At 40.3% G+C, this 27,637-nt stretch overlaps 1 protein-coding gene across 15 annotated transcripts in view; it reads left to right on the forward strand.

Moving 5' to 3' along the window:
* Positions 1-27,637, forward strand: part of DNAH14 (dynein axonemal heavy chain 14) — a 230,288-nt gene that overhangs the window by 124,608 nt on the left and 78,043 nt on the right. For 10 of the 15 annotated variants that reach the window (XM_058669231.1, XM_058669236.1, XM_058669232.1 and 7 more), the window contains 10 exons: positions 2,246-2,407; positions 4,488-4,620; positions 9,183-9,244; positions 11,051-11,235; positions 14,637-14,765; positions 17,255-17,392; positions 18,283-18,450; positions 19,496-19,666; positions 21,266-21,433; positions 22,520-22,612. In XM_058669231.1, coding sequence (XP_058525214.1) covers positions 2,246-2,407; positions 4,488-4,620; positions 9,183-9,244; positions 11,051-11,235; positions 14,637-14,765; positions 17,255-17,392; positions 18,283-18,450; positions 19,496-19,666; positions 21,266-21,433; positions 22,520-22,612 — 1,409 coding nt within the window. Of the gene's footprint in view, positions 1-2,245; positions 2,408-4,487; positions 4,621-9,182; positions 9,245-11,050; positions 11,236-12,107; positions 12,231-14,636; positions 14,766-17,254; positions 17,393-18,282; positions 18,451-19,495; positions 19,667-21,265; positions 21,434-22,519; positions 22,613-27,637 lie in introns of all 15 variants that reach the window. The other 5 variants (XM_058669242.1, XM_058669229.1, XM_058669230.1 and 2 more) reach the window with 4 other exon arrangements.

The following is a 27,637-nucleotide window of genomic DNA, read 5'->3' on the forward strand; positions in this document are numbered from 1 at the left end:
TTATGTTATTGATCACCCCTCACATGGATGGAATTAAAAAATGTGCTAAATGAAGTGTGTCTTTCAGTTGTATTTTTCACAAACCTTTTAAAGTACTCTGATAGCAATAGGTGATCATATTTAAAACAACAGCTGAATTGTTGTTCATGTGTCAGTATTAATAATGAGTCCTGGGCCCAGCATGGTAGCCTAGAGGCTAGAGTCCTCATCTTGCATGTGCTGGGATCCATATGGGCACCAGTTCCTGTCCTGGCAGCTCCACTTCTATTCCAGCTCCCTGCTTGTGACCTGGGAAAGCCGTTGAGGATGGCCGAAATCATTGGGACCCTGCACCCATGCGGCAGGCCCAGAAGAAGCTCCTGGCTCCTGACTTCAGATCAGCTCAGCTCTACCATTGTGGCCATTTGGGGAGTGAACCAGTAGAAGGAAGATCTTTCTGTTTGTCATTCTGTTTGTAAAATCTGCCTTTCAAAAAAAAATAGATGATTTTTTAAAATTAGTCCATTTTGTCGTTAGTTGTTTGCCACTACATAGAAAGAGCGCAAATGAGTTCTGTTTGCATGTAGCTCAGCCTCTTAGTGTACAACACCTATGAAAAACCAGGGGTTTTCGCCAAATCCAAAATGTTTTTTCCTCTGATTGCCATTCACCCTGATTGCAGGCAAATGGCTTAGCAACTGTTGATCATTCATTCAATCCCAAACTTAAACAGGGAACTTAAATGTCACAGTCTCACTTTTTCCCCCAGTGTAAACCATAACATGACAGACTGGGCCTCTTAGACATGATTTAGAATCACTTTTTATGAAGGGGTAGGGATTGTTTAAAAAAAAACCATAGCATTCTTTATTTTAAAAGACTCCTTTAATCTTTTATTATAAAGAGATGTTTTGAAGCTCACTAGATATTAAGTTATTTATTCAGTGCAGACATAGCCAAATAGTCAAAGGCACAAACCCTAATCATTGTATGGGGATGTAAAGAGATTAATAATAAATGGTTATTTACACAATACTAATACAAAATTCCACATGTGTGTTTGTGAGAAATTATGTATTTTACATAAGCTCTGCTTTTTTAAAAAAACAATGAAGGTTTGGAGACACCACAGATGTCCAGTAGTGTAACCCTGGTGAAAAAGTTAGAGTACATTCATTAAACAGAGTACTATTAATCAGATGAGGACTTTCACAGGAGAATCCTTAGAAAAGGATCTTTGCAGTTCATTACTTTGTTTTTAAACTGCAGAACAATCGTATGAGAACTAGATGGCTAGGGTACAGGAATAAGGAAAAGACTGTTCATCATGTTAGATGCTTTTGAATTCTGTACCAAATGAATGTATGAGTGTTTGACAAATATTTTTGCTTAAAGAAAAAAAGTAAGGGACAACATTCGGCCTATTTATTGAGATGCTGGTTAAGGGGCCAGTGCTGTGGAACAGCAATTTAAGCTGGCACCAATGATACATTGCAACATTGCATGTGGATGCTGCTGCATTTCCAATCCAGCCTCCTGTAATGTGGCTGGAAAAGCAGCCGGAACATAGTCAAAGTGCTTAGGCCCCCTTAAGCTCATGTAAGAGAGACAGATGAAGTGCCTGGCTTTGGTCTGGCCCAGCACCGGCCATCGAGATTATTTGGGGAGTAAACCAGTGCATGGAAGATCTGTCTCTCTGTATGTGCGCTTCTTTTTCTCTTTGTCACTCTCTCACTGACTCATTCACTCTGCCTGTCTAATAAATGAAATATTTTTTTGAAACTTCCCACTTTCTGCAGCTCCCAATAGGCTAATGTCAACTTACTTACCTTAGCAAGAGTACCTGGATTCTAGTCCCAGCTGTAATACTGCAACAAGGTGGAGAAATCCACCATGGGGGGAGGGCACGGGGAGGGGTTGGGGGAATCCCAGAGCCTATGAAGCTGTGTCACATAATGCAATGTAATTAATAATAATAAAAGATATCTTAATCATCAAAAAAAGATAAAAAGGAGTGGTACTAAAAAAAGGTGTGAAGTTGCCTTACAGTGGATGGAAGCTTGTTGTGGTGGGCTCACCCACTGAGAGGATGCTGTGACAGGGACAATGAGGTCAGCAGATATTACAAACACAGAGAACTATTGTTGAATTACTGCTTTATGTTTAAATTACTTCATAGTGTGCAGATTTCTTCAGAGTATGGAGTGCCTACACATTTAGATAAATGTTTCTTGGCCACGTGAAAGTTTCAACACAATTTTTTTAGCAGGAACTTCGTTACTAACTGATCTGCAACAATCAAGTGATAACTTCCTGAAGAAGATGGAAAATGGAGAGAGCATCCGTTACACTGCGACCAGAGACACGACGTGCCTTTCTTTCCTCATGAGCATGCTTTTGAAGAACTCCTACCCCGTCCTTCTCACAGGTAGTAACAACATAGGATGTTGGGAGAATTTCAGCATTAGGAAACAGTCTAAAGGTTATGTAATCTAATCATTTTACAAAAATTGGCCCTGAAAAGTTTTGGTGACCAGAAAAATTTGTCTTCTCACCAGCAGTATATAAATGCCCACTTCCTGCACAGGTTTGCAAATACAGCATGTTTTAAAATCTTCTTCCTTTCATTACCTTCAGGAAGGTTCTGGAAGGAGAGCCATTGGCATATGGTCTGGCCTTCATAGCCAGTGGGTTGTGATCCTTCAAGGATCATTTACAACAGCATTGATTGAGCTAATTAAATTTATTTGCATAATTCCTTAACCCAGTGTTGACAATTTTTAATATTTTTTCCATTCCCAGGAGAGTAATTCAGTCTAGTGCCTACTCCTTTTTAACCCTTATTCCAACCCAATGACTACTTCCTCCGATGTTCTAAGTTGTGCTGAGTATCACCACAGTGCTGTATACAGACACTTCAGACAATGTGTATGTCTCAGAGAATCCATCTGTTGCCTCTGATTTGGTCTAAGAACCTTTTCACTTTTACTTTAATATGTAATGAGTTGTAAATTCATGAGACCCCATTCGACTTCATAAAGAAATTGATCATCAATTTTTCTGTTAGATCATGTTGGCAAAAATTTTCAAGTCCATTTCACATAGTATTCTATATTACTCTAAAAGCAATGATTGCTGACAGACTTGAATGAACATTATGTAAACATAATGGTTAGTTCTCCATCTTTTGTGAGAGGTACAAATAACAGACAATTTGAGAGATTGTCACATTAACCCCCTGATTTGACAACTCTTTTTTTTTTTCTATGCTCAGATATTTTTATTTTCTTTACATCTTTGCATTAACAGGTCAAATAAACTAGCACTATATCTTAAATATTTTGAAAGCAAAAACAAGAACAAATTTGAGGATTATTAGATTACAGAAAAGAAATTATTCCTGAATTAAAAAAAAAACTGAGGATAAGAACTTGGGTAAATAGCAGAAATTTTTGTAAGTTTGGTTTTTCCAAGAAAGAACAACATAATCTAGCTTAAAAGCAATGATTTAGCCAGTGTATGATATTGTATTCCTGATTTTGAAGAATACAAGGGGGCCTTGGAAAACTCAGAGATTTTATAATGAAAGGTTATTTCTTCCCACTGTTACTCCATTTAAAACATTGTTTTTTTTTTTCCAATGACAAATACTTGTGGTGGTCTCACCTTTTTTTTGTTTTGTTTTGTTTTAAATTATTTTTTAATAATCTTAGTTGATTAGGGAACAGAGTGTCAAGGGCTACAGGGTAAAAGTGGGTAATACCATTGTTTCCACATCAATATAATTTTACCCTGTATCTGGGGTCAGGGAAAAAACAAAGGGAAAAGCCCCACCCAACCTCCCACCCATCCCAGATCCCCAACGGGAGGCACGCTCTGAGGGTCCTGCTCATACAGTTTTGATAGTTCATCAGTTCTGGATTGCTGCCAATCTCTCAGTTCCAATCGCAATGAACCCTATTCAGAATCCACTGGCTGACAGTCTCTTCATGGTTGGGTTCTAAGATCAGCAGTTCAGTTGGAGGGATCTCCAAAGAAACTTTGTCTGAGATGATCCCAGGCCTGATTCTTGGGCGAGTTTGGTAGTACAGAGTCCGACACCGTCCGTCACACCAATCAGCTTATGCTCATGCTGGTCGTTGGGATTGCTGGGTTCGTTCTGTTTCCAGTCCTGTCTTCCTCATGAACCAGCGGGTGTTGTAGTCCAGTTCGATCCTGCCCACTTCATACTCAGTCCTCACGCAAACCGGTTGGAGCTGCAGCCTGGTTGGGGCAACTCCGCATAACCCCTACCAGTTCTGCCCCCTACCCTGGTTCCCATGCTTGCCAGTATGCACTGCAGGCTTGGATTTGACAACTCTTAATGTTAAAAAAGTAGAAAAGCAAAAACTTGTTTTTCAGACCATCTCTAGTGAAGGAAAATGTTATTGATTCACTTTAATAAGTTAACATGTGTCATTTTCATGGAAAGAAACCTAATCTCATATGTTTGCCTCCCTCGCACTTAGGAGACTCTGGTGTTGGGAAAACCGCTACTATTAACCAGATGCTTGGAAAGCTGGGGAGCCCAGGAGCATTTTATATAAAATACGGGTCAATTTTAGGAAATGTCCTATTACATAGTGAAATTAAAAAGTCAAGGTTGGTTTGTATGTATTAAAGTCTAAATTTGAATGCTTTGTTGAACATATTTATGCATTTTTTTAAAGAAGCAAATCTGTTATGGAAAAGGGTAGAATTATTCAAAAGAGAAGACAAGAAGAAAAACTTTCACCCCTATCTCTCCCTTGTTTTATTAAATTTTTAAATTTTTTAATAAATAGTATATAGTAATAATCTGTGCTATCATGTAAAATATATACAGTGTAGAATTATATCAGCTGTTTAGCATATTCATCACCTCACATATTTCTCATCTCTTATAATGAGAATGTTTGTAATTATTCCTGTAGCAATTTTGCAATCTATAATATCCTATTAACTATATTCGGCAAACTGTGCAGTAGGTAAAACCATGTTTCTGCTCTTTCATCTGACACACTGTACCCGTTTACCCATTGACACACATCTCCCCAGTCCTCCCACCTTTCCCAAACTCCTGGCCAGCACTGTTCTATCCCCTGCTTCTAGGAGTTACTTTTTCTGGATTCCATATGCAAGTGATGGTCTTACAGCATTTCTCATTGTAGCTGGTTGATTACCCTGTAGAATAATGTCTTCCAAATTATTTTATGATGTCACAATATGATGACATTTCCTTTGTTGAGGTTGAATAACGTTACATTACACACATGCGTATACACATACATACATGTAAAATACACAGTATGTTCTATTTATTTGTTGGTCCCTTTGATGGATTCTGGAACTTGACTATTGCAACCAGTACTGCATTGAATATGGGAGCTCAGTTGTCTGAAACACTGATTTCAGTTCTTTTGGCCATATACCCAGAGTTGAGATTGTGAATCATCAGTTTCACTTTTAGCTTTCTCAGAAACCTTCGTGTTGTTTTTCCATGGTGATTGTACTAACATTCGCCTCAGTAGCATACAGCATTCCTGTTATTCCCCATCCTTGCCAACTTGATCATTGCCATTCTAACAGGTGTGAACTGATAATCTATTGTGATTTATTCTGTTTGTTTGAAATTGACCAGTTTCCAAAACCATGTTGACTATTGTGAAAATCTTCTTTTGAGAAATGTCTGTATAAGTGTTTGCTCATTTTAAAAAGATGTTTATTTTGAAATAGTTACAGAGAGATAGAGAAACAAAAAGATTTTCAAACTACTGGTTCACTCCCCCAGATGGCCACAATAACCAGCAGTAGGCCAGGCCAGAGGCAGGAGCTGCTTTGGGCTCTCCCATCTCCCACTGCTTTTTCCAGGCCATTAACTGGGACCTGGATCAGAAGTGGAGCAGCCAGGACACAAACTGGGATGCCAGCGTCACAGGCAGTAGCAGAATGTGCTACCCCACAATTCAGCCAGCCCTAACCTTGCCCATCTTTAATTGACTTTTTTCTCACGTTTGAGTTGTTTCAGTTCCCTATTTATTTGGGGTATTAACCCCTATCATATAACATAGATGTATAACATATTATATATAATATTATGTAATATGTATTATATATTACATATTATATGTATGATATGGTATATATATTATAACTATATCATACATCTTTTCCATCTTTTGTTTCATCACATATTGTTTCTTCCTTAACTGTTCTTGCTGTGCAGAGATTTTTAATTTGATACAATCACATCTGTCTATCTTTGAATTTTTTGGTCTGTGGTTTTTGAGGTCATATCTGAAAAATCCGTGTCCAGACCAATGTCATGGACCTCTCCCTCTATGTATTCTTCATTTTTAATTTCACATCATATAGAATTATAACTCCTTATGAAGGACTAAGCTGTTGTAACAATATGAGGAAAATCATTTCGGGGGGCGGGGAATTTGAGGAGAGGGAACCCAAACTATGGAAATGTACCATAAAACTCAAAATTTTAAAAAAAATTAAATTTAAAAAATGGAAAAAAATTCACATCAAAGGTTTAGTGATACTTCTAACCGTACCCACGATCCTTCCCATGTTCCCCACCCTCCTTCCTCCACTTAATTTTGTTTCTACAGTGGCTTCTTTTCATTTCACTTTACAATCACAGGCTTAACACTCCATTGCATAAGGATTTCAAGAAATAACAAGTAGGAAATAAAATCTATTCTACAGACATGGGCTGTAAACTATCAAATCTCAAGGTCCCCCTCACTCACAGATAACAGTTTTTATACTTTGTATTAGTTACCACAGTTCAGGGAAAACATGATATTTATCTTTTTGGGGACTGGCTTAGTTCATTAAATATACGGGTTTCCAGTTGCATTCATTTTGTCGCAAAGGTCAGGAATTCATCGTTGTAATGGCTGAGTATATTTCCACATTTTCTTTATTCAGTTATCCATTGACAGACATCTGGATGAATTCCATATTTTAACTGTTTCCTATGCTGATTTCATTTGAGTAAACTTTCATAACTAGGATGACTGGGTCATATGCTAAATCTAGTTTTCCAGTCTTTGAAGAGAATCTAAACTGTGCTCCATGAAGGTTGTACTGGTTTACAGTCGCGGAAACAGTGGGTTAAAGCATCCTCAGCAGCATTTACTGTGCAGAACCATCCCAGCTGGGTTGAGGCGGAATCTCATTGTTTCTAGTTTGTAACAAATCTCCATTCTGTTTTCTACTAATAATGATTTCTACTGTACTAATTTACATTCCCAGAAACAGCGTATGAGTTCCCCTTTCTCCACATCCTCCCCAGCACTTACTTTTTTACAGCAGCCATTCTAACTGGCATGAGGTGATACCTCATTGTAATTTTGATTTGCACTTCTCTGATGCCTACACATACTGACCATTTGTTCACGTAGCTGCTGGTGGATTATATTTCTTCTTTTGAGAAATTTCTCTTCAGACCTTTGTCCACTTTTTAACTAGAGGAGTTCCTGGAGGTGGTGTTGAAGGTTCTTTAGTTCCTTATATATTCTGGATATTAATTATTTATTTGTTAAGAAATTTAACATATTTTCTTCCCTTCTATAGGCTGTCTTTTCATTCTGTTGATTATTTAATTTGCTGGACAGAAACTTCTTAGTTTGATATCAATCACATTTGTCTACTTTTGCTTCTAGTACCTGCACTTTTAGGGTCTTATTCAAAAATGTATTGCCTGTACCAATGTCTTGAACTATTTCCCCTATGTTTCTTCTAGTAGCTTCATACTTTCAGATGTTATATTTAGGTTTTAGATCCATCTTGAGTTGATTTTTTTGGATAAGGGGAGAAGCATCTAATTTTATTTTTCCACATATGAATATACAGTAATTGTTTAAGAAACAAAGAACCTTGCCTCTGTCATTCTGTCTGATTTTTCCCAAAAGTGAGGGGAGACAATATGAGATGCAGGTATCTTAGTGGCATGTTCTGTACTAATCACCTACCCAAAAAAACTCATGAATTTCCTTCAAAACTTGTTCTTCCTCCAGTATTTCTCATCTTGGGAAATCAGACCTAATTATTCAAGCCTGAGACCTAGGAATTAGACTTGAATTCCTCTCACCAGTTCATCTCCAATAGCCCATCCGATTCCTCTGGATCTCTGCAACTCCATTTGCCTCTGCCCTACATGTTATCTTCTCACAGTGAAACTACAGACCAAACTCCTCCACTTCTATTTGTGCAGTTGTAGTCCTTCCCATCCCCTATCATTAGGTCTTAAACTAATCATTTTGGAGCAAAATCCAATTACAATTTAACAAGCCTTTAAAGAGCATATAATTTGGACACAGGGCAATGGCTCATGGCTAAATCCTCACCATACAAGCACTGGGATCCCATTTAGATGCCAATTCATGTCCCAGCTGCTCTGCGTCCCATCCAGCTCCCTGCTTGTGGCCTGGAAAAGTAGTTGAGGACGGCCCAAAGCCTTGGGACCCTGGACCCATGTGGGAGACCCAGAGGAGGCTCCTGGCTCCTGGCTTCAAATTGACTTGGCTCTACTGTTGTGGCTATTTGGGTAGTGAACCAGCAGTTGGAAGATCTTTGTCTCTCCTTCTCTCCATAAATCTGATCCGCATTTCCAATAAAAATAAGCATTCTTTAAAAAAATCCTATGATTTTTGAAGTAGTTCATACAACAGGAATCATTCCTGATGTAAATATCACAAATAATGGAGTCTAAAAACTAAGGTTTACTGTATGTATAATATTTGAACTAAAGTTTAGCAATAGAGACAGTCAACTATTTTCAGCCCAATGTAAAAACACCTAAAAAACCAGTCCAAGATAGCAGTGAATGTGTCTTTCACAGAGTGACACATAAGTGAAGTGTAGTTTTTAAAAGGACAAAGAAGGCAATGGTTTGCTTTCCTAAGGAAATACCCAATAGCCTGGCATTCTGGGATTTGCCAGGCTTGTTTTTAAAGTAAACTGGTTTTTATTAAGTTTGCTTATCAGTCTAAAGGTGACACCGATTTTGTAGGTAGAAGTATGAGCAGTGGTGAGGGAAAACTTGTCTTCTAAGTGATAGAGATGTAAAGTCAACCATATGCTGTTACTGCTATTGTGTTTCTGCTAACGTCACCATGATGGTCAATAAGCTAACTTGGAATCCTTAACATATTGTATTCCAATAGCCTACAACAAAATATCAGCCTCTTGATTTCTGAATCGCAAAAGATGGCATCTGAAAGTTCAGGTATGTATTATAGCACAGTTCCAAAACTTTGCTATTCGGACTCTTGCATGTCATTTCTCACTTTCAGAAATCTCAGAATGAAAATGTAAGTGTCACTGGTGAGTTGTAAGAGGTCCATCATAGCGTTCGCTTGCATGAGCCTGCAATATTAACTGAAAAGCGAGCTGGTTGTTTTCTCAGGTGGCTACTATAGCATGTAAGATATGTATGCATGCCTTATAGTTTCATACATTTATACAAAGAGTGGACAGTTTATTGCCAAGTGAATCGTGTCATTCTATGCTTTTGTTATCAGGTTAAAAGGCAGGCGAAACCTAGCCCATGTTTTAGCAATGTCTTCCTCTTGTTTCAGGTTGTTAACTTCCTGCTTGATGTTATGGCAGGAGTACTAAAAGGCTGTTGTCAAATTTGTCATAGTTTGATATTAAAATCTGAGGGTATTAAACTTTTTTTTTTCGATTGTGACAACACTGTTTATTGGAAAGACTATTTTTCTTACTTTTTTTTATTTTTAATTCATTAATTACATTGTATTATGTGACACAGTTTCATAGGTTCTTGGGTTCTCCCCACCCCTCCCCAAACCCTCCCACCATGGTGGATTCCTCCACCTTGTTGCATAACCACAGTTCAAGTTCAGTTGAGATTCCCCCATTGCAAGCGTATACCAAACATAGAGTCCAGCATCTTATTGTCCAGTCAAGTTCAACGGCTTCTTAGGTATACCCTCTCTGGTCTGAGGACAGAGCCAGCAGAGTATCATCCCGATCAATTAAAAGCTCCAACATACCATCAGCAAAAATTTACATCATTATGGAATTAATTGACATAGTAATGAGTAACCAATATGTTAAAAGTAAATGCGAGTTCTTAACCACCTTCTGTGACCACCTCATTGACATTCCAAAACTTTGTGGGAGATTCAGAAGAAGCTCCTGGCTTTTGGCTCCTGGCTCCTGGTTTCAGATTGGCTTAGCTCTGGCAGTTGTGGCCACTTGGGGATCAAACCAGCGAATGGAAGATCCTCTCTGTCTCACCTTCTCTCGGTAAATCCGCCTTTTCAATAAAAATAAATCTAAAAAAAAAATGTAAGTGACCATCAATTTACATTGATAGTCTTGAAAAAAAAGCATTCATTAGACTCTTGAGCTCTTTAAAACATTCAACAGGTGGAACAGTGTGGTTAAGGACCACTGTGTTTGCTCACCCAAAACCTGATGTAGACCTTGTAAAATAGAACACTTGGGATGCTGTGGTTCTCAGATCAACCCACTCAGTTGAAACATGAAGTTTCAGGAACATCATTGCTGAAGGTCCTAACTTGGTCCGTGAGCAGCAGCAGCTCGGCTTCCCAAGAAAACAGCCTGCAGATGGCCGTGGGAAGGGCAAGGGAGACCACAGTATCCCTGTGAGAAGAGGTTTCAGTTTTGTTGTTACTCTGTTGCTATAATCCCATCCCTGTACCACCCTCGTCAACCAATGTGCCCTAATTTTGCTGCTCCTGGAACACCTAACGGCATGCTGCTTTTAGACTTTAAGAAGTTGCTTGTGCTTTAAAGTGCATAAATGAATAGATGACTCGCTGAGATTTTACATTGTTACGTTTGGTTAGGGTTGCCAAGAGATACTGTTTACCAGAAATAACTAAGAAAATATTTCATTGTTTGAGATTTCTGTTCCAAAAATGTCTCCAAAATGACAAAAACATAGTAAGAATATGTGATTTCTTGATTTCTTAACACTTTAGAGAACAAACATTATTAAAGTGTTCTAGGTTTGTTTTTCCTTCCATTTTTGACATCATAGATGATACTACCAAAACGAAGCAAACCACGAGTGATGAAAATTCATTGAAAAATTTTAATAAAGGAATTATACTCTCTACAATAAATTTTAACATCAATATGACAGCTGCCAAAACCAAGGAGATGATTCTCAAGAACCTAATACTGAGAACTAAAGACACTCTTGGAGCACCGAAGAACAACAGGGTAAAAGTTCCCATCCACGTTAAGTAATCTGCTTGTGCTATTCAAGTGGTAAATTGGCATATTTCTAATTAATACTAACAAAAAGAAAAGAGAGCATGTAAAATACATTCCTGAATATTTCTAGAAGATTTGCTAATTCAAAGATGGTTTTCAAATCAATATAATGCAATTTTTAACACAATTAAAAATTACTAAAGGCCAAAGAAGTCAGTGAAACTGGAGTGAAGACAGAAGATGGGTTAGATGCCCATTGCCTTGTTATGCAAGGGCACTTCAAAAAACTCATAGTAAAATAGTATCAAGAGGGAAGTTTATTTTGCCACCAAAAAAAATCTTGAAATTGTATATATTGGGGAATAATCAGAAATTACATAGAAAATGCATATTATATAAAACTGTGTGGACAAGTTCAAAAAATGTCTTGCACCCAAGTAAACTTTTTTTAGTCCATTTTTCTATGACATTTTAAAAGCACTCATTATCTTCCTGTGACCTTGGCTTGGCATCCTAAGAGTGAATGTTAAGATACCCACAGCCTCAGTGAAGGCGTGAAGGGCAGAGCCTTGAGACACCTGCTTTCTTCAGATGGCATTGAATGTTCCTGGCTCTAGCGTCACAACTGAAATTTATGCTCACTGACTCTAATCCAGCCCCAGGACAGAAGTTCAGAGTCAAGACTCAGCAATCAGATCATCTCCTGGGGTCTTGAGCTCCTGAGTTTAACCCCTGTGACTCAATTTCAAGAGCTTTTAAGGGTTTGCTTCAGATTCCCCTGATTTGAACTGCAGATCTGGATAAATGTGGTGCATTTTTGCCTTCCAGGATAAACTCTACATAGTTTTTTTTAAGATTTATTTATTTTTATTGGAAAGGCAGCTTTACAGAGAGGAAAAATCTTCCATCCACTGGTTCACTACCCAAATGTCCACAATGGCCAGAGCAGAGCTGATCCAAAGCCAGGAGCCAGGAGCTTCTTCCAGGTCTCCCACACAAGTGTAGGGTCCCAAAGTTTTGGGCCATCCCAGGCCACCAACAGGGAGCTTGATGGGAAGTAGAGGAGCCCAGACAGGAGCTAGTGTCCATATGGGATCCCAATGCATGCAAGGTGAGGACTTTAGCCTCTAGGTTATCCTGCTGGGCCCTCTAGAGAATTTTGTAAATGTTAATGTCAGGATCAGCTCTGTTATCTTTGAGCAAGTTTAAGAGACTTGCACATGATCTGCCTTTAAATGCTTTATTCTTATGCGAGCAGCATACTAACTCAAACTCTGCTTTGTCACCTAACTCACACACTAATTCACACACACACACACACACACACTAGTAAGTCTCTCATCTCCCTCCAGGAAGATCCAAACATCTTAGTCTCATGTAGGAGGGCATGTCCTGAGGCCATGGCGCTTACTTAGTTTATGGTTCCTGGAGTGTGAGAGGATGAAGAAGAGGGAGCAGTCACAGGTGACATTAGAGCAGTGCCTCCTCTCTCCCAGCTCAAGCTCAGAGCAGCTGAGACAGGGTCTCATTCCTTAACGAGCTCAACTGAGTCCCTGCCTTTATAAGATTTATTTATTTTTATTGGAAAATCAGATTTTACAGATACAGAGAGAAGGAGAGCTAGAGAGAAGGATCTTCATTCCCCAAGCGGCCGCAACGGCTGGAGCTGAGACGATCCAAAGCCAGGAACCAGGAACCTCTTCCGGGTCTCCCATGTGGGTGCAGGGTCCCAAGGCTTTGGGCAGTCCTCAACTGCTTTTCCAGGCCACACTGGTAAATGCAGTAATGGGGACTCACGGTGGTGCCCACATGGGATCCTGGCAGGTGCAAGGTGAGGACCTGAACCACTAGGCTTCTGCGCCAGGCCCAACTGAGCCCCCTTTTATACCCACTGGAGCTCTGTGTCTTCTTTGGCCTCTGTCTTATCTCCTCATTACTAATCTGTAAGGGGGGCTGAACATTATCTTGTTTTACACAGTTTATGATCTAGTCCTAGTTTACAAACAACTCGTGACATGCCTTTCATCACTGCACCTTACACTAAGTTACACACGAGTACATTTCATTATAACGAATGTTTCACGCATTTTCCATACAGGTTAAACATTATGTCAGTTAATACTCCAGACATTCTATATTTTGTGGGGATGACTACATGCAAAGATGTTTTTAAGTAAGTTCTTACACTCATCACAGTTAACACACCAATAGAGAATGCAGAATATGGTCAGTCTGATACAAGACAGGAAACTGTCGTTTGCTGTTGGCAGTTGCTAACTAGAGAACTCAAATAACTACTTGTAATTTTTTACTAGTCTGGTGGTTTACAAAAGTACATGCAATAGAATGCAGCCAGTGCATACAGAGATCCTAATAGGAACACTTCAGTGAGAGTTTTCAATGGTAGAAAGTAACACTGTATCTAAAGAACTAAAAAAAGAGAGAAAAGGCAGGTGAGAATATCATTGTATTAGAATTATATCTATTAACTATATTAATCTCTTAAAACTAATTAAAATATTTTAATCAACAAAAGTAGAACAGATTTACAAATTGGAAATGTGTCTGAATTTTCTGCTAGTTGCTCATGATAATAGCATTTGCAGTAAAATTTTAAAAGCCTAGTTAGAGATGACAGTCTTATTCCCAAATCAGGCTGTATATGAAAATATGAAACGAGTGGCCAGATACCCACAGTGGTGCTTTACACACAGTAGGTGTTAGATGAGTAATAGCCATATTCTTTTGGAATGGCCACAGGTAGGTTACTTTGTCCAGAACCAAATACACTTCAGACTGCCATCAGGCATGACTGAGTATGTATCTGTAGAAAGTGAAGACAGTTTTTGATATTTTAAAAACTTATTTCCTGAGCTCATATTTTTAAAAATTTTTTATTAGATTTATTTTTATTAGAAAAATGTATTAGAAAAATTTAAAGATTTATTTTTATTAGAAAATCAATATGGAGAGAAGAGAGAGAGGAGGAAAATCTTCCATCTGTTGATTGACTCCCGAAGCAGCTGCCATGGTCGGAGCTGAGCCAACCCGAAGCCAGGAGCCTGGAGCCTCTTCCAGGTCTCCCACGCAGGTGCAGGGTCCCAAGGCCTTGGGCCATCCTCAACTGCTTTCTCAGGCCACAAGCAGGGAGCTGGGATGGGAAGCAGGGCTGCCAGGATTAGAACCTGTGCTCTTATGGGATCCTGGCTCATGCAAGATGAGAACTTTAGCCACTAGTCTACCACACCAGGTCCTAAACTCACATCTTCAAAGTAAAACTAGAAAAATCGTTGTGCTATGACATATAATTTTGTTTTGGGGCCACAACATAATTGATACTCCAAATTTGCGGTTTAAATGGAGGAAATACTTATTAACATATTTTCAAAGTGCTTGTCTTCCTTAAGCTTATAGTATTTATTGATGACCTGAATACGCCAGTACCAGATACGTATGGAACTCATCCAGCCCTGGAGTTGATCAGACAATTACTAGATTTGGGAGGAATTTATGATACTGAAAAAAATGTGTGGAAGGTACTGTATATGCTAAGATTTTGTTCATGTGGAAAATGATAAATTGTAACAGCGTTGATTAAATGAGAAATTCAACAGTCTAAACTTCAGGGACAAGTTAAGCTACACAGAGACCCTCAATTCGCTATGCTGCGTGTGCTAACTGCATCTGTACCTGATGGATATATAGAAAATTCATGGATTTGCAAAAATTCTACTTCCGGTAGCTTTGAGTTTTCCTCAAAACTGTGGATGTGTCCTGGAGCTTTAGTTGGAGTCAAACAGTACTCACTACTGTTAATTGCATCAATAACCAAATTTGCCGATGTATTAGCCATTACTTCATACTAGGAGAAGCTGAGAAATTGTAGCCTACCAAATACATCATTAAAAATTGACAGGAATTACGTATTACTGTAGCTTTAATGATTTTGTGATTCTTTTAAAATTGATGTGACTGGAGCTGAACTGGTCATCCGCTTCCTTGTTAAAGCCCTTGTCTCTTCCCCTACTGACCTATAGTCTTTGCTTTTATCTGTTTAACTCTTGGTGTCCTGAAGATAAGCCCTTGGCTATGAAGTAAATTAAAAGTAAGTTAAAACAAAACATTGTTAATCACCATATAAGCCTAGCCTAAAATTGATTTCCAGGAATCAAAGATTCTCAGTATTGTGAAGTTGAAAAAAACAATTCCCCAAGAGACATTCCATAGCCACTACTTTTGTTCCATTGAACCAAATATAGCAATGATTTCATTTTCTTTTCAGTATTCAAATACACCCTTCTCCCTGCTTGGTTCTTTCTCTAGAGATCACAAAGTCTTGTTTTCTAAAGCTTATTTCACCATGTAAACATTCTGGACCTCCAGTCCCTCCTCTGTAAAAGAAGGGGGTTGCGTTACAATTGCATGTCTCGGACAAACTTGGGTCCCAGATCCTGAACAAGACATACTGACTTACAGGACCCAAGTTGGCTCAGACGCCAATCAATCCCTGTGAACTAATTGTCAACCCAGTACAGGGAGAAAGAATCCAGGAGAGTAGAAAAGCCAGAAAACAGGGAGCGGGTTCCAGAATCCATAGTTACAGACCAAAGAACTAACTGACCAAAGTCCTAAACTGACCAGAGAACATATCACAGCAGGCCTTTTGTGGAGTTTCTGTGGCCTTAGACATGAAATAGGGACAAAGCTGATAAAAAGAAGCCATCGTCAGCTGACTGGTTTATCTGTATGCTTCCTGCAGCAGTACTGTGCTATGATGTAATATTGCAAATGGCATTTGTGTGTTAGCATCATACATTCCTATGCCAGCCAATCCTGGCCACTCCGAAAACACACTCAACTCACACTTCTGGTTTTTCACTCATCACTGGAATCATCTTTGAAAACCTTAATGACAACATTGCTTATTTTCCAATCATTGCTTTTGCAATTTTTAATTGACATTCATTAACTGTACCTGTCTATAGGTTATAGTATATTTCAGTATAGGTGTTCAATGTGTTATCAACCAAATTAGAGCAATTGACATATCCATCATCTTCTTAAACATTTATCATTTCATTGTGGTGGGAATATTCAAAATCTTCTGTTTTTAACTATGTAACTGTATTCTTGTTAACTATAATTATCCTACTATGAAATAGGATGCCAGAATTCATTCCCCATAACTAGAATTTGTTGCTGTTCCTTTGTGCCCATTTCCCAACCTCTCCCGCTCAACTTTTCCAGCCTTCTGTAAGATCAACTTTTTCAGAGTCCACAAATCAATGAGATCATGCGATGTCTATCTTGCTGCGCCTGGTTCATTCCGCTTGACATAGTGTCCTCCAGACCCATCCATGCAGTCACTGATAGAATTTCCTTCCTTCGAAAGACTGAGAAGTTTTCTCTCTCTCTCTCTCTCTCACACACACACACACACACACACACACACACACGTTCTTTATACATTCATTTGTTCATGATGCTGATTCCAGAACTCGGATTATTTGGTTTCTGCTATGACCATGTTTTAGCTCTTAAAATATTCTGGGAGTAACCCTTGTCAGATGCATTGTTTGTAAAAATTCTCCCTTGTCTATTTACTCTGCTAACTGCTGGCTTGGCTATTCAGAAACTTTCTGACCTAATTCTGGTTGTCTGTGCTCCTGTTGCCTGATTTGGAGTTGTAATCCACCAAAAAGTCCTGGCTCAGACCAGTGTCCTGAAGCATTAGCTGTGTTTTCTCTAAACACCCCAAGAGTTTCAGGTGACTTTTGTATTTTTTTAAGGCCTGTAGCCTAATGACTTTTAGAAAAATTTCAAGAAATAATGCCTCAAAATTTTATTTTAGGTAGCTGCTTCAGACAGATTTGTGTTGTCATCTAAATTTTTGTTTTGCAGCAAACTGTTATTGCCATCTGTTTGCTTTAGCTGTGTTTTAAGTCTTGCGTCCATTTGTGGCGGGGATTGGGTGTTTTGTTTTCTGCAGATGCATTTATCTACTTCCTTTTTACTCTTCCCACAGAACATCCAAGATCTCTCCATAGTCACGTCTTGTGTTCCGCTGATTGGTGGGAACGACATTAGCCCGCGTCTGCTCAAGCATTTTTCCATATTGGTAATGCCTCCTCCTCCACAAAGTGCCCTGAGTAGTATTTTCCAGGTAATATATCTAGCTAATCTTCTGGGGGAAAAAAATTCTAACGTATAAGAAAAAAAAATGTAAGGCCTCAATGCCACTAACGTGGGAAGATAGTCCTCTTAAGGAGATGCATTTTATTTTCCCCTATTTTTGGTGCCCTATTTTTGTGCATGTTCAATATGCAAATCCCAGGATGTTATTCTGAGATTCTGATCTGTTAGATCTGGAATGGGTCTTTGGAATCTCAGGCACATCCTAACTTAGCAGCATTGATCTGTTCTTTTCATTCTCTTGTAGAAGAAAAAACACTGGGCTAACTTCTACCTCAGTCTGGATTGGAACACATGAATGCTGTCTGTTAAAATATGGCAGCTTTTTCCAGGCATGAGTGATTGGTCACCTGCACTTACCATGTGCTTGTAAAAAACTGGATTTAAAATTTTACTTTTAAATATTATAAAGAAAAAACGTGCAGATAGTTTTGAAGAATTTAGTCATCTTGTATACAATCTGTGTTTCTGATCACATAAGAAAGCAAATTGAACCATTTTAAAATGTGCACCATTCCAGACTGTGGTAATAATTTACCTTTTATTCGCCTACTAGTTCCCACTGGGGAACAAAAAAGTAGGAGAAATCCTTGACCTCCTGGTAGGATCAGAAGTGGGGCATGAATTGTCTCCACAGAACACACAGGTGCACCTGTCTCCAATCTGCTTTGTCCCCAGTTTACATCACCCAGAATGTCCTTCTCCTGTTCCACCATCATATCATAAATATGTTTTAATTACTAGCATTTGGCAAAATTAGTCCTCTGACAGTAAACTGATCTGCTTTCTAATAGAGAACAGCTGTCATCAGCATCTACATAAAAGCTTTGGCAAACTCAATTGTAATATTTCTTTTTAAAGGCTCATTTGGGAATCTATTTCGCACTCAATAACTTCACATCTGATGTTCAGAAAAGCAAGGATATGATAACATGTTGTTCTGTGGATATATACCAGCATGTGTCTCAGAACATGTTACCAACTCCAGCAAAATGTCATTACATGTTTAATCTGAGAGATGTGTTTAAGGTATGTTTTAAAATTTGTTCTCTAACTTAAATTTTTAAGCTGAAATGCACTTTTAAATTAACTTTCCTTCTTTCTTTCTTACTCTTCCTTCTCTGCTTTCTAACCCCTGCCCCATTTCTGTACTCATGATACTGTCAGCATGAAATTGGCACAAGGGGAAAAAGAGGTAAAATTCATGTTAGTTGTGCTGTTAGCAGCTTCTCCCGTTAGTTAGCATAAAGGAATTAGAGATCTGTTATAGACAAATGGGGTTCAAACTGAAAGTGTTAAGAAAAGTAAATCTTTTTTACGTTTATTTGAGAGGCAGGCAGAGAGGGAGAGAGAAGCATGACGAGAGATGGATAGACCAAGATGGTATCCACTGGATGACTCTCAAAATGCCCACAGTGGCCAGGAGGGAACCAAGCTGAAACCAGGAGCTGGGAACTCAAATCTGGGTCTTCCACTGGTGGAGCAGGAACCCCAACACAAGCTGTCGCCTGCTGCTTCCAGGGTCTGTATTAAGAAGAAGTCAAAACTGGGATCAGAGCCAGGGATCAAACCCTGGTACTACAGTACAGGATGTGAGCATCTTAATATCAAGAACAAACACCTGCCTGGAGAAGTGATGCTTAGGCTTGATGGCTTCCCTCCATGTGGGACCTTTGCTTTATCAGCTCATGGAATCTTTGAAATGGGTTATCAGGCCTTTTACTCAAGCCCAAATTGAGGATGCCACAGTAGGTCAGCCTTGGGATGTGTCTGTCACTGCAGCACCTTCCTCTGAAGGCCTGTGGTTTCCCATCCTATCAAGGCCCGCACAAGACCCGGTGGAGTCGCTTCTAAAGCCCCCCACCACCCTAAGAGAGATTCCATACCCTTTATAACCTTGCCATCTCATCCACAATTCAGGTCATCCCTCGTGGAAGTCGTTCACTGTCAGCCTGAATGATCGCTTCTATTTTTAAAGGAAAGGAAAGGAAAGCCGCCACGAAGGGGCCCTGGCATGGCGCGCTGCCCTGCTGATGCCCTGTAGCCCTGTAACGTGTTCTTTGAACCCCACCAGCTTCTGCAAGGACTGCTGCAAGCGGACAAGAGCGTCATCACCTCCGTAGAGAGGGCTGCCCTGCTCGTGGCTCACGAAGCAACCCGCGTGTTCCACGACCGCCTCACAGAGCCCACGGAAAGACGCCTTTTCTATCAGCTGCTGGCCAAGGACATAGAGAGCCATTTTCAGGTAAACTTACAATAAAATAAAGTAAAATGAAAAAGGCTGTTTTAAATGAGGTGTTCATCCAAAATGCTGTTTTAGTACAAAGTCTGCAAATAATGCTCTGGTGTCCCCAAGAGAGACTTCCTGGGTAATTTCTTTTTCCCCTGGAAGTTTCTGGAAGCACAGCTCAAGAGAAGATGGCGAGGATCAGGTGGTAAGGCCTTCACTTGTGCTTGTGACCTCTGCACAGCCGTAATTTTCAGGTTTCTCCAAGCTTCACAGAGCTATCTGTTGCCCCAAAAAGACTCGGCTCCCATCTCCCATCCCTAAGCACTTGGGTTTCCAGCTGCCTGTCTGTCAGCCCAAGTCCCAGGGAAAAGTGTTTCCATAAGCACTTTCCCCTGCAAAGGGGGCAAGCAGGAAGGTGACCGCTGGTCTGTCTGGACTACCTCTGCACAAAGCAATGCAAACACTTCCTTCCCCAAGGTGCCTCTGCTTTTCGTCTCTGTTCCTGTGCACTGCTGCTTTCTCTCAGCCGAGAAATGCCATACATTCAAAAGTACAACCATGTCTTGTGATGGTAAAAGGTAATTTTTGATTTAAAAAAAAGCTTTGTATGTGGAGATGAAGATAGTTTTACACACAGACCCAGAGTATAAGACTAACAAAACTTGGATAATAACACGTATGCAAATATGTAGACCTATTCCTCTGTGTATATGAATACATACATGTTTTTGAGATAAGTCATGAATTCAGGAGGCTTCTTTTAAGAATTCTTTCTGGGGCCTGGCACTGGCATGCAGAGGATTAAATAGCAGATTATAGCTGGCATCCTCAAAGGGCACCAGTTCAAGTCCTGGCTGTTCTCCTTTGTGTCCAGCAACTATCTGACACCTGGTGTTCTCTTAGCCACCATGGTGTACCTTCATTCAACCCTCATCTAGCCATTTGCTGAGGAAATGCCTTCCTAACACCTATCAGAAATTTCCAGTGCCAATACCAAGTGAAGCAAGTGCTGAGGACTACTTGAAACCAGTGTGGACCCTGCCTCTGGGCACCTCACAGCTATCAGGTGCAAGCCGTTTCTGAAAAAGCTGCTGTAGACCTGTGCACACACCACTTTGGGGAACAGAGAAGCAGAGAGGAAAGTACCTTACCTGATTTTAAAGCAGAGAAAAAGTGGTCAGACTTCAAAGAGAAAGTGGTTCAAAGCCTTGGCATGAAAGATAGCCAAGAGTTTAAGCAGGCAGTGGGAAAAGCATTCAACAGTGGTTGGTAGTCATCAACAGTCACTTCCCTTTCCCAGATTGTCAGTAGAACTACAAGATACTTCCAACTACAGGGGTCCTCAACCTGGGGTCCACAGACACCCCACATTCTTAGAATTATGATTTCTGTATGTTGTATTTCCTTTGTAATCCTTGCATTTTATTGGAGGGATTTTAAAATGATATTCTTGAAGGAGGGTCCCTGGCTTTGCTGCTAAAAGGGCTACAAGGCACAAAAAGGACTGAGAACTGGAGTTGTGAGGCCACTGCACCGGGAGCTTCAGTGACTCAGGTCTCAAGAACAAGGAGATTGTGCTGTTAACTGTAGTGTTAAATCCTTATCTTACAATAGATTTCGTGGACTCCAGAAAACCTGATGAACGATCCAACTGTATTTGTGGACTTCTTGGATGTCAACAAGATTCATAGAAAAAAGATCTATCAGCATACCAGGGACTATAATAGGCTTGCCAGTGTACTTAATGAATTCCAAATGAAGTTGGGTTCCAAGTTCACAGAGGTAAAGGCATATGGAGGAACCTATTTTACGCTCTTTATAAACCTGACAGGTGCTGTGTCTGCATGTGTTCATTGATACACGCACACACACATATCCATGTACCTCAAATATTTTTAAGATATTTTGGGAGAGAGAACAGCAGAGGCAAGTAAGTATGCCCTAACATTTCAAAGCAAACCATTTTTACATCATATTCTATTGTTTCATCTTACTTTGTCTCAACAGAATGTCATTTTTTTTAAAGATTTTATTATTATTGGAAAACCGGATATACAGAGAGGAGGAGAGACAGAGAGGAAGATCTTCCATCTGATGTTTCACTCCCCAAGTGAGCCGCAACGGGCCAGTATGCACCAATCTGATGCCGGGACCAGGAACCTCTTCCGGGTCCCCCATGCGGGTGCAGGGTCCCAAAGCCTTGGGCCGTCCTCGACTGCTTTCCCAGGCCACAAGCAGGGAGCTGGATGGGAAGTGGAGCTGCTGGGACTAGAACCGGCACCCATATGGGATCCCGGGGCTTTCAAGGCGAGGACTTTAGCCGCTAGGCCACGCCGCCGGGCCCCAGAATGTCATTTTAAAGACAGGTTATTTAGCACTGGAGGCTGTGGGGAGTTGAGTTAATAGAGTTTAGTGAACTTAAAAAGTTTGCAGCAGGATCCAAAGTAGCAACATCTGGCAACATATTACACCGGAATTACTGTGACTCTTCACAGTGTCACATAACAATGCATGGACAGAGCCACCTGTGAAATCACACATGCCAGAAACCAGTTTTCTTCCTCCCTGCATTAGACCTGCCTGATGAAAGAGACTGATAGAAAAAGCAGCCTAGGTACTATTGTTCTTTCCAATTAATAATTGATGCCATAATTACTTGTAACTTCTTTTCTCTCAATTCTGGGACTCCCTTCCCTACATTGCTTCATGGAGTACATGCATAGAGATGGTCACAACATGTTAGCAAAAACCAGAGTACTGAATCAAGATCAATGTTATTCTTATTTCCTGGAGTGTGAAATGACAATGCGTATTTGTTTGACTTTTCCATGCCTGTGATCAGTTTCTTTGCCATATTCCCTCTGCTAGATCACTTATCCCATGGTGTTTTTCAAGGAGGCCATCCAGCATATTGTAAGAACGGCAAGGGTCCTTCGACAGCCTGGGAGTCACATGTTACTGGTAAGAACTTCAGTGAAGCTTCAAATGGCTTGAATTTTGCAAATTACAGTTAAGAACTATAGAAAGATATAAGTTGTCTGCAGATATCTTATTCACAACTTTATGAAAAACAGTGAGTCATGGAACAGTGTCTTTATTCTCACTACAGTGTTTGTAAATTTGTCCATAAAAGTGTTGTTTGTTTTGGGGAGCATTTGATGTGAATAAAAGTGGCAAACCGGGCAGCATGTCCCAGGCATCCTCAGAGTTTGCAGGTGGATCCTGACTTCAAACAGTGCGCTTCCTTTGGTTTGGGTTCAGAAAAGTTCAGACATGTTCAGTAAAAATCTCGTTTCTCATGAGAACAAGTAGGAGTTAAGTTCATTAGAAAATTTCCAAGTACTTAGAGTGCGGGAAGATTTCTGGAAAGCTAAATAAAAAGCTCACATATTTAGACAGTTACATAAAGCGTATTCTATGACTTATTATGCTTGCCTGCTTTTTAGTTATTTACTTTATACCTTATTTACAACTGCTTAATTATTTGTTCCATGCCTTTTTTTTCCAAAAAAGAGTTTTCTTATACCCATAATAGGTAAAGTTTCATTTTTTTTAAGGTTATGATTCTTTTTTCTGTTTAGCTGAGAAGCCTAGACAAAGAGAGAGTGACAGTTCAGTCCCCAAATGCCCACAGCAGCTGGGATCTAGAAACGGAATCGAGGCCACTGCCATGAGTGGCAGGGACCAAGCTGGTGCAGCCATCATGCGCTGCCTTCCCTGGCTGCATGGTAGCAGGAAGCTGGAGTTGGGAGTGGAGACGGGACTTAAACTCAGGCACTCCAATAGGTGTTACGGACATCCAAACTGGCATTGAATATTGCCATGAGAGGACATGCCCCCACCTTGGGTACAATTGGAATACTCATTTATTTAGATAGACACAACAAGGCTAATTAAAAGTTGGAAAATGGACTCGAGAAAAAATCTAAAGCAGTTTTTCTGCCACCAAAACCACTCCTTTGCTAACCTTCCTGATCTCATAAAAAGCATCAGCATATATCCGCTGCCTTAAGCAGAAACCCGAGTCACTAAATCTTGTGACCACCACCCCCCGTCATTCTTCACAGACTCTCCACCAGCAAGTCCGCCGTGCAGCTTGCAGAATGTATCCCAGATCTGTCCACTTGTCTCCACAGCCACCACTGTCTAGGCCGCCATCATCTCCCCGTGGATCTGTGGGATAACCTTGTCACTGCTTATCTAAAATAGCATGGCACTGTCCCTCCCCTTGGTCCCTGTCACTCTGTACCTGCAGTCCGCTTTATTTTACTTGGTAGTGCTCGGCAATATCTGCTCTCATATGTATATGTATGTGTGTAATTTTTTTTACCTGGTGTCTGTTGCCTCTTGTAAAACAGGAGCTTCATAAGGCCTATGATTTTGTATGTCTTATGTCAGCTGTTCATGGGTTGCTTTTCTATTCTCAAATGGTAGGTATTCTGTTTACTTCTTTTACCGCTTTTTACAAATCCTTTCGTTGTTAAGTCAACCTTTTCGTGCCAACAAGGACATTTACAATATGTTCCCAATGACAAAATTACTGGGAATGTTCTCTCAGCAAATTTTAAAACCCCGCACTAATCTTGCCTACCTAATCATTTTCCCAGTCTCTCATGAACCTAATTACCCTCCCAGAGCCCTAATTAAAATGTAATCCCTTATTGAAAATATCCGACAAGTCCCTGCTTCCTCTGATGCTATTACTAAAAGCATCATAGGTACATTTTTGGCCTGAGTCAAATACGTGGTACGTTTTTGCAAAATGGTGCTCTAACTGCTATTCTGGCATGTGGAATTAGGCAGGGAAAAACAGCTGAGACGGGAGCTTAATAATTTAATGAGTAACATTTAAAGCAGATAGAAATAATGAAATAACCAAGACCTCAATAGGAGATTTCCGATGACGTTAGTTTAATTAGGTGAGGAAGTAAAATGAAAAAATCATGCATGCGTCTTTAAATGTTGCGTATCTACACTAGATAGTATTGTTTATTAGAAAGATAAAACTTTTAAGTAATACTTAAGGCATTGGTCTTGAAGGTTGTTACAACATATTATGCAAAAGAACTAGACTTTTGATAAAGATTGTATTAAAAGAAACAAAACTGTTGTAAGGGGGGAAAAAACAATGAATTGAATTGCCTTGAAATAAGTCCAGAGGTTGGAAGTTTCTCTCTCTCTCTCTCTCTCTCTCTCTCTCAGACACACACACACAGGATATATGCTAAATAGTTTGATTATTATGAATACTTCACAGTTTATACATTTAACGAAACACCAAGTGGTACATCTTAGATATACAAAATGTTGAAATGACAGTGGTGTATCAAAAGCTGTGAAGTGGCTTCAGGAAGAGTGACATTTTGGCCAGGATCCCAAGAAGGTCAGGACCTTGTGGCCGAGATTTGAGGGCATCAAGGAGGCTGGCTGCCCAAGGTCTGTGACCTGCTGACTTCTGGGCTCAAGGCAGTATTGAAGCCTATGCCTGTTGCCGGAGTCTGAACCCCTGGCCATCTAGGCTGCCTTGAAACCAGCAGGCCCATTCTCCTGGATGCATTTCAAGGTGGGCTGTGATTTTTTTCTCTTATTTATTTTATTTTTGATTTTTTACTTTTATTTATATGATTGAATTGTTTTTCTGAAAGTCTGATGCAGGCCCCGGTCTCCCAAGGATTAACTCCACAGCTTAGCTTGTTTCTCAGAGCATAACAGGATTGGTAATTTTGGCCTGATACATATAGCCACTGGCTTAACCGCAAGTTCCTGCTTCCTATTGTCAAGTTATCTGCCAAGGGATTGGATAAAACTCAAGGGATTTAGGGTGGCCACTAGAGGATTGGATAAACACTGGGAGGAACTGAAGGGATTTAGGGTTGCCACTACTGGGAGGAACTGAAGGGATTTAGGGTGGCCACTACTGGGAGGAGCTAAGCAGAGTATAAAAGAAAGTCTGGAGTTGCAATAAAGATCAATCTGTCATCGATCGGCATTCGGTGTACTGCGTGTTGCCTTGTCTTGTCTCTCTGCGTTGTCTGCGTTGTAACCCTAGTCCCTCCGCTCGGCTCGGGGTACGTGGCGACGAGGGCGTTGCCAACATCTGGAGGTTCCCACCGAGATTGAGAAAGAGAGGATACGACGAAGGGTCGTCCCGGGAGTCTGGCCAGCTGATTCAGGTAAGTGGGACGTATTGTAAGTCTCCTAAACTGGTAGGAGAGGGAGGTTCATTTTGAAATATAGTCAGGTTTTGGATTTATTTTGAAATATAGTTAGGTTTTAGACTTATTTTGAAATATAACTAGGTTTTGGATTTATTTTGTAAGTTTTCGACTTATTTTGAAATATAGTCAGGTTTTAGATTTATTTTGAAGTATAGTTAGGTCTTGGTGTTTAATTTATCCGTTGAAAAGGACGATAAAATGGGTTCTGCCTTCTCACGGGATAAATTGGCCACCGAGCTTGAAGAACTTCTACGTCAACTGGGGATGCCAGTTAAATTTAAAATGATTAGAAATTTTGTTAAAGCCATTCAATCTAGCAGTCCTTGGTTTATTGTTTCAGGCAACTTCAATATTCCCGATTGGGAACAGGTTAAGGCCAATTTACAATCTTGTTTACAAAAAGACCCAGATAATTTCCCCATTGTTAACTTTTCTTTGTGGCGCTTAGTCCGTGATTCATTATTTACTGATAAAGTGAAAGTTGAGAGACAGTTAAGAGAAGTACAGACTACTTTTGAAGGAATCCAGAGGTGGGAAGTTCTACGGTCCTTGGAAGCCTGGAACGAGGTGGCCTCGAGTGAAACCACCCCGAGTGAGACCTCTTCTTTAGAGGAGAGTGAGGTCTCTTCTTTAGAGGAGAGTGAAGCCTCTTCTTCAGATGAGAACGAGGCCTCTTCCTCGGAAGAGAGTGAGGAAAAACGAGATGAGGAGGTTTTCTTAAAGCGGAAAATTAAGGATAAAGAGAAGGTTTTCTTAAAGCGGGAAATTAGGGACATTAAAAGAAAGTTAAAGAAAGCAGGAATAGGTGCACGTTCCTCTGGCAAATTGTCCAGTTCAAGACCACCACCATATGCCCCTAATTTTGTGACCCCTACCACTCCTCCTGAGGAGGATGCCGCGGGCCATTCACCCAATAATTACCCCACGCGGCCATGGAGTGACGGCCTCACTGATCAGCCTGTGGGTGGGGTTCGATGCTTCCCTGTAATAGAGGTCCCAGTTCGAGGGGGTCCCCCTTGCCGGGAGCATCAGCCCCTTCAATTTAAAGACCTCAAAAATGTAAAGCAGGCTGTTAAAGATTATGGTGCCCAGGCACCCTTTACTCTTGCACTCATAGAATCCTTTTCGAGTTTGAATCTTACTCCTAGTGATTGGATGCAATTGTGCCGCTCTGCTCTCGATGGTGGTGACTTTCTCCTATGGAAAGGGGATTTTCAAGATAGGTGCAGATTTTTTGCTGAGCAGAACGCGGCTGGGGGACACGCAGATCGAAGCCTTGAAATGCTTACTGGCACTGGACCTTTTGAGGGCATCCAACAACAAGTTAATTATGACCTAGGAGTTTATGCACAGATAGCAAATGCAGCCCTTGGAGCCTGGAAGGCCTTGCCTAATGCTAATACAGGAGACCAGCTTTCCAAGGTCTTGCAAGGCCCTACAGAACCTTTTCAAGAATTTGTGGACCGTGTTATGCAGGTTGCTACTAAGATCTTTGGTAATGTGGAACCAGCAATGCCAGTAATTAAGCATATAGCCTTTGAGAATGCTAATAAATATTGCCAGGATGCTCTCAGGTTCCACAGAGATAAGTCCCTGCATGATTATCTCAAAATCTGCAGACATATTGACTCCACCCATGCCCTTGGGCAAGTGATAGCAGCCGCTGTTCAACACCCTCAGCCCCACCCTAGGGCGCCTCCCAAAACCTGTTTCAGATGTGGACAGCCTGGACATTTTAAAAAACAGTGCCCCAAAATTCTGCGACAAG

Source organism: Ochotona princeps, chromosome 10 (assembly GCF_030435755.1).
Source record: "Ochotona princeps isolate mOchPri1 chromosome 10, mOchPri1.hap1, whole genome shotgun sequence".
Lineage (NCBI taxonomy): Eukaryota > Metazoa > Chordata > Mammalia > Lagomorpha > Ochotonidae > Ochotona > Ochotona princeps.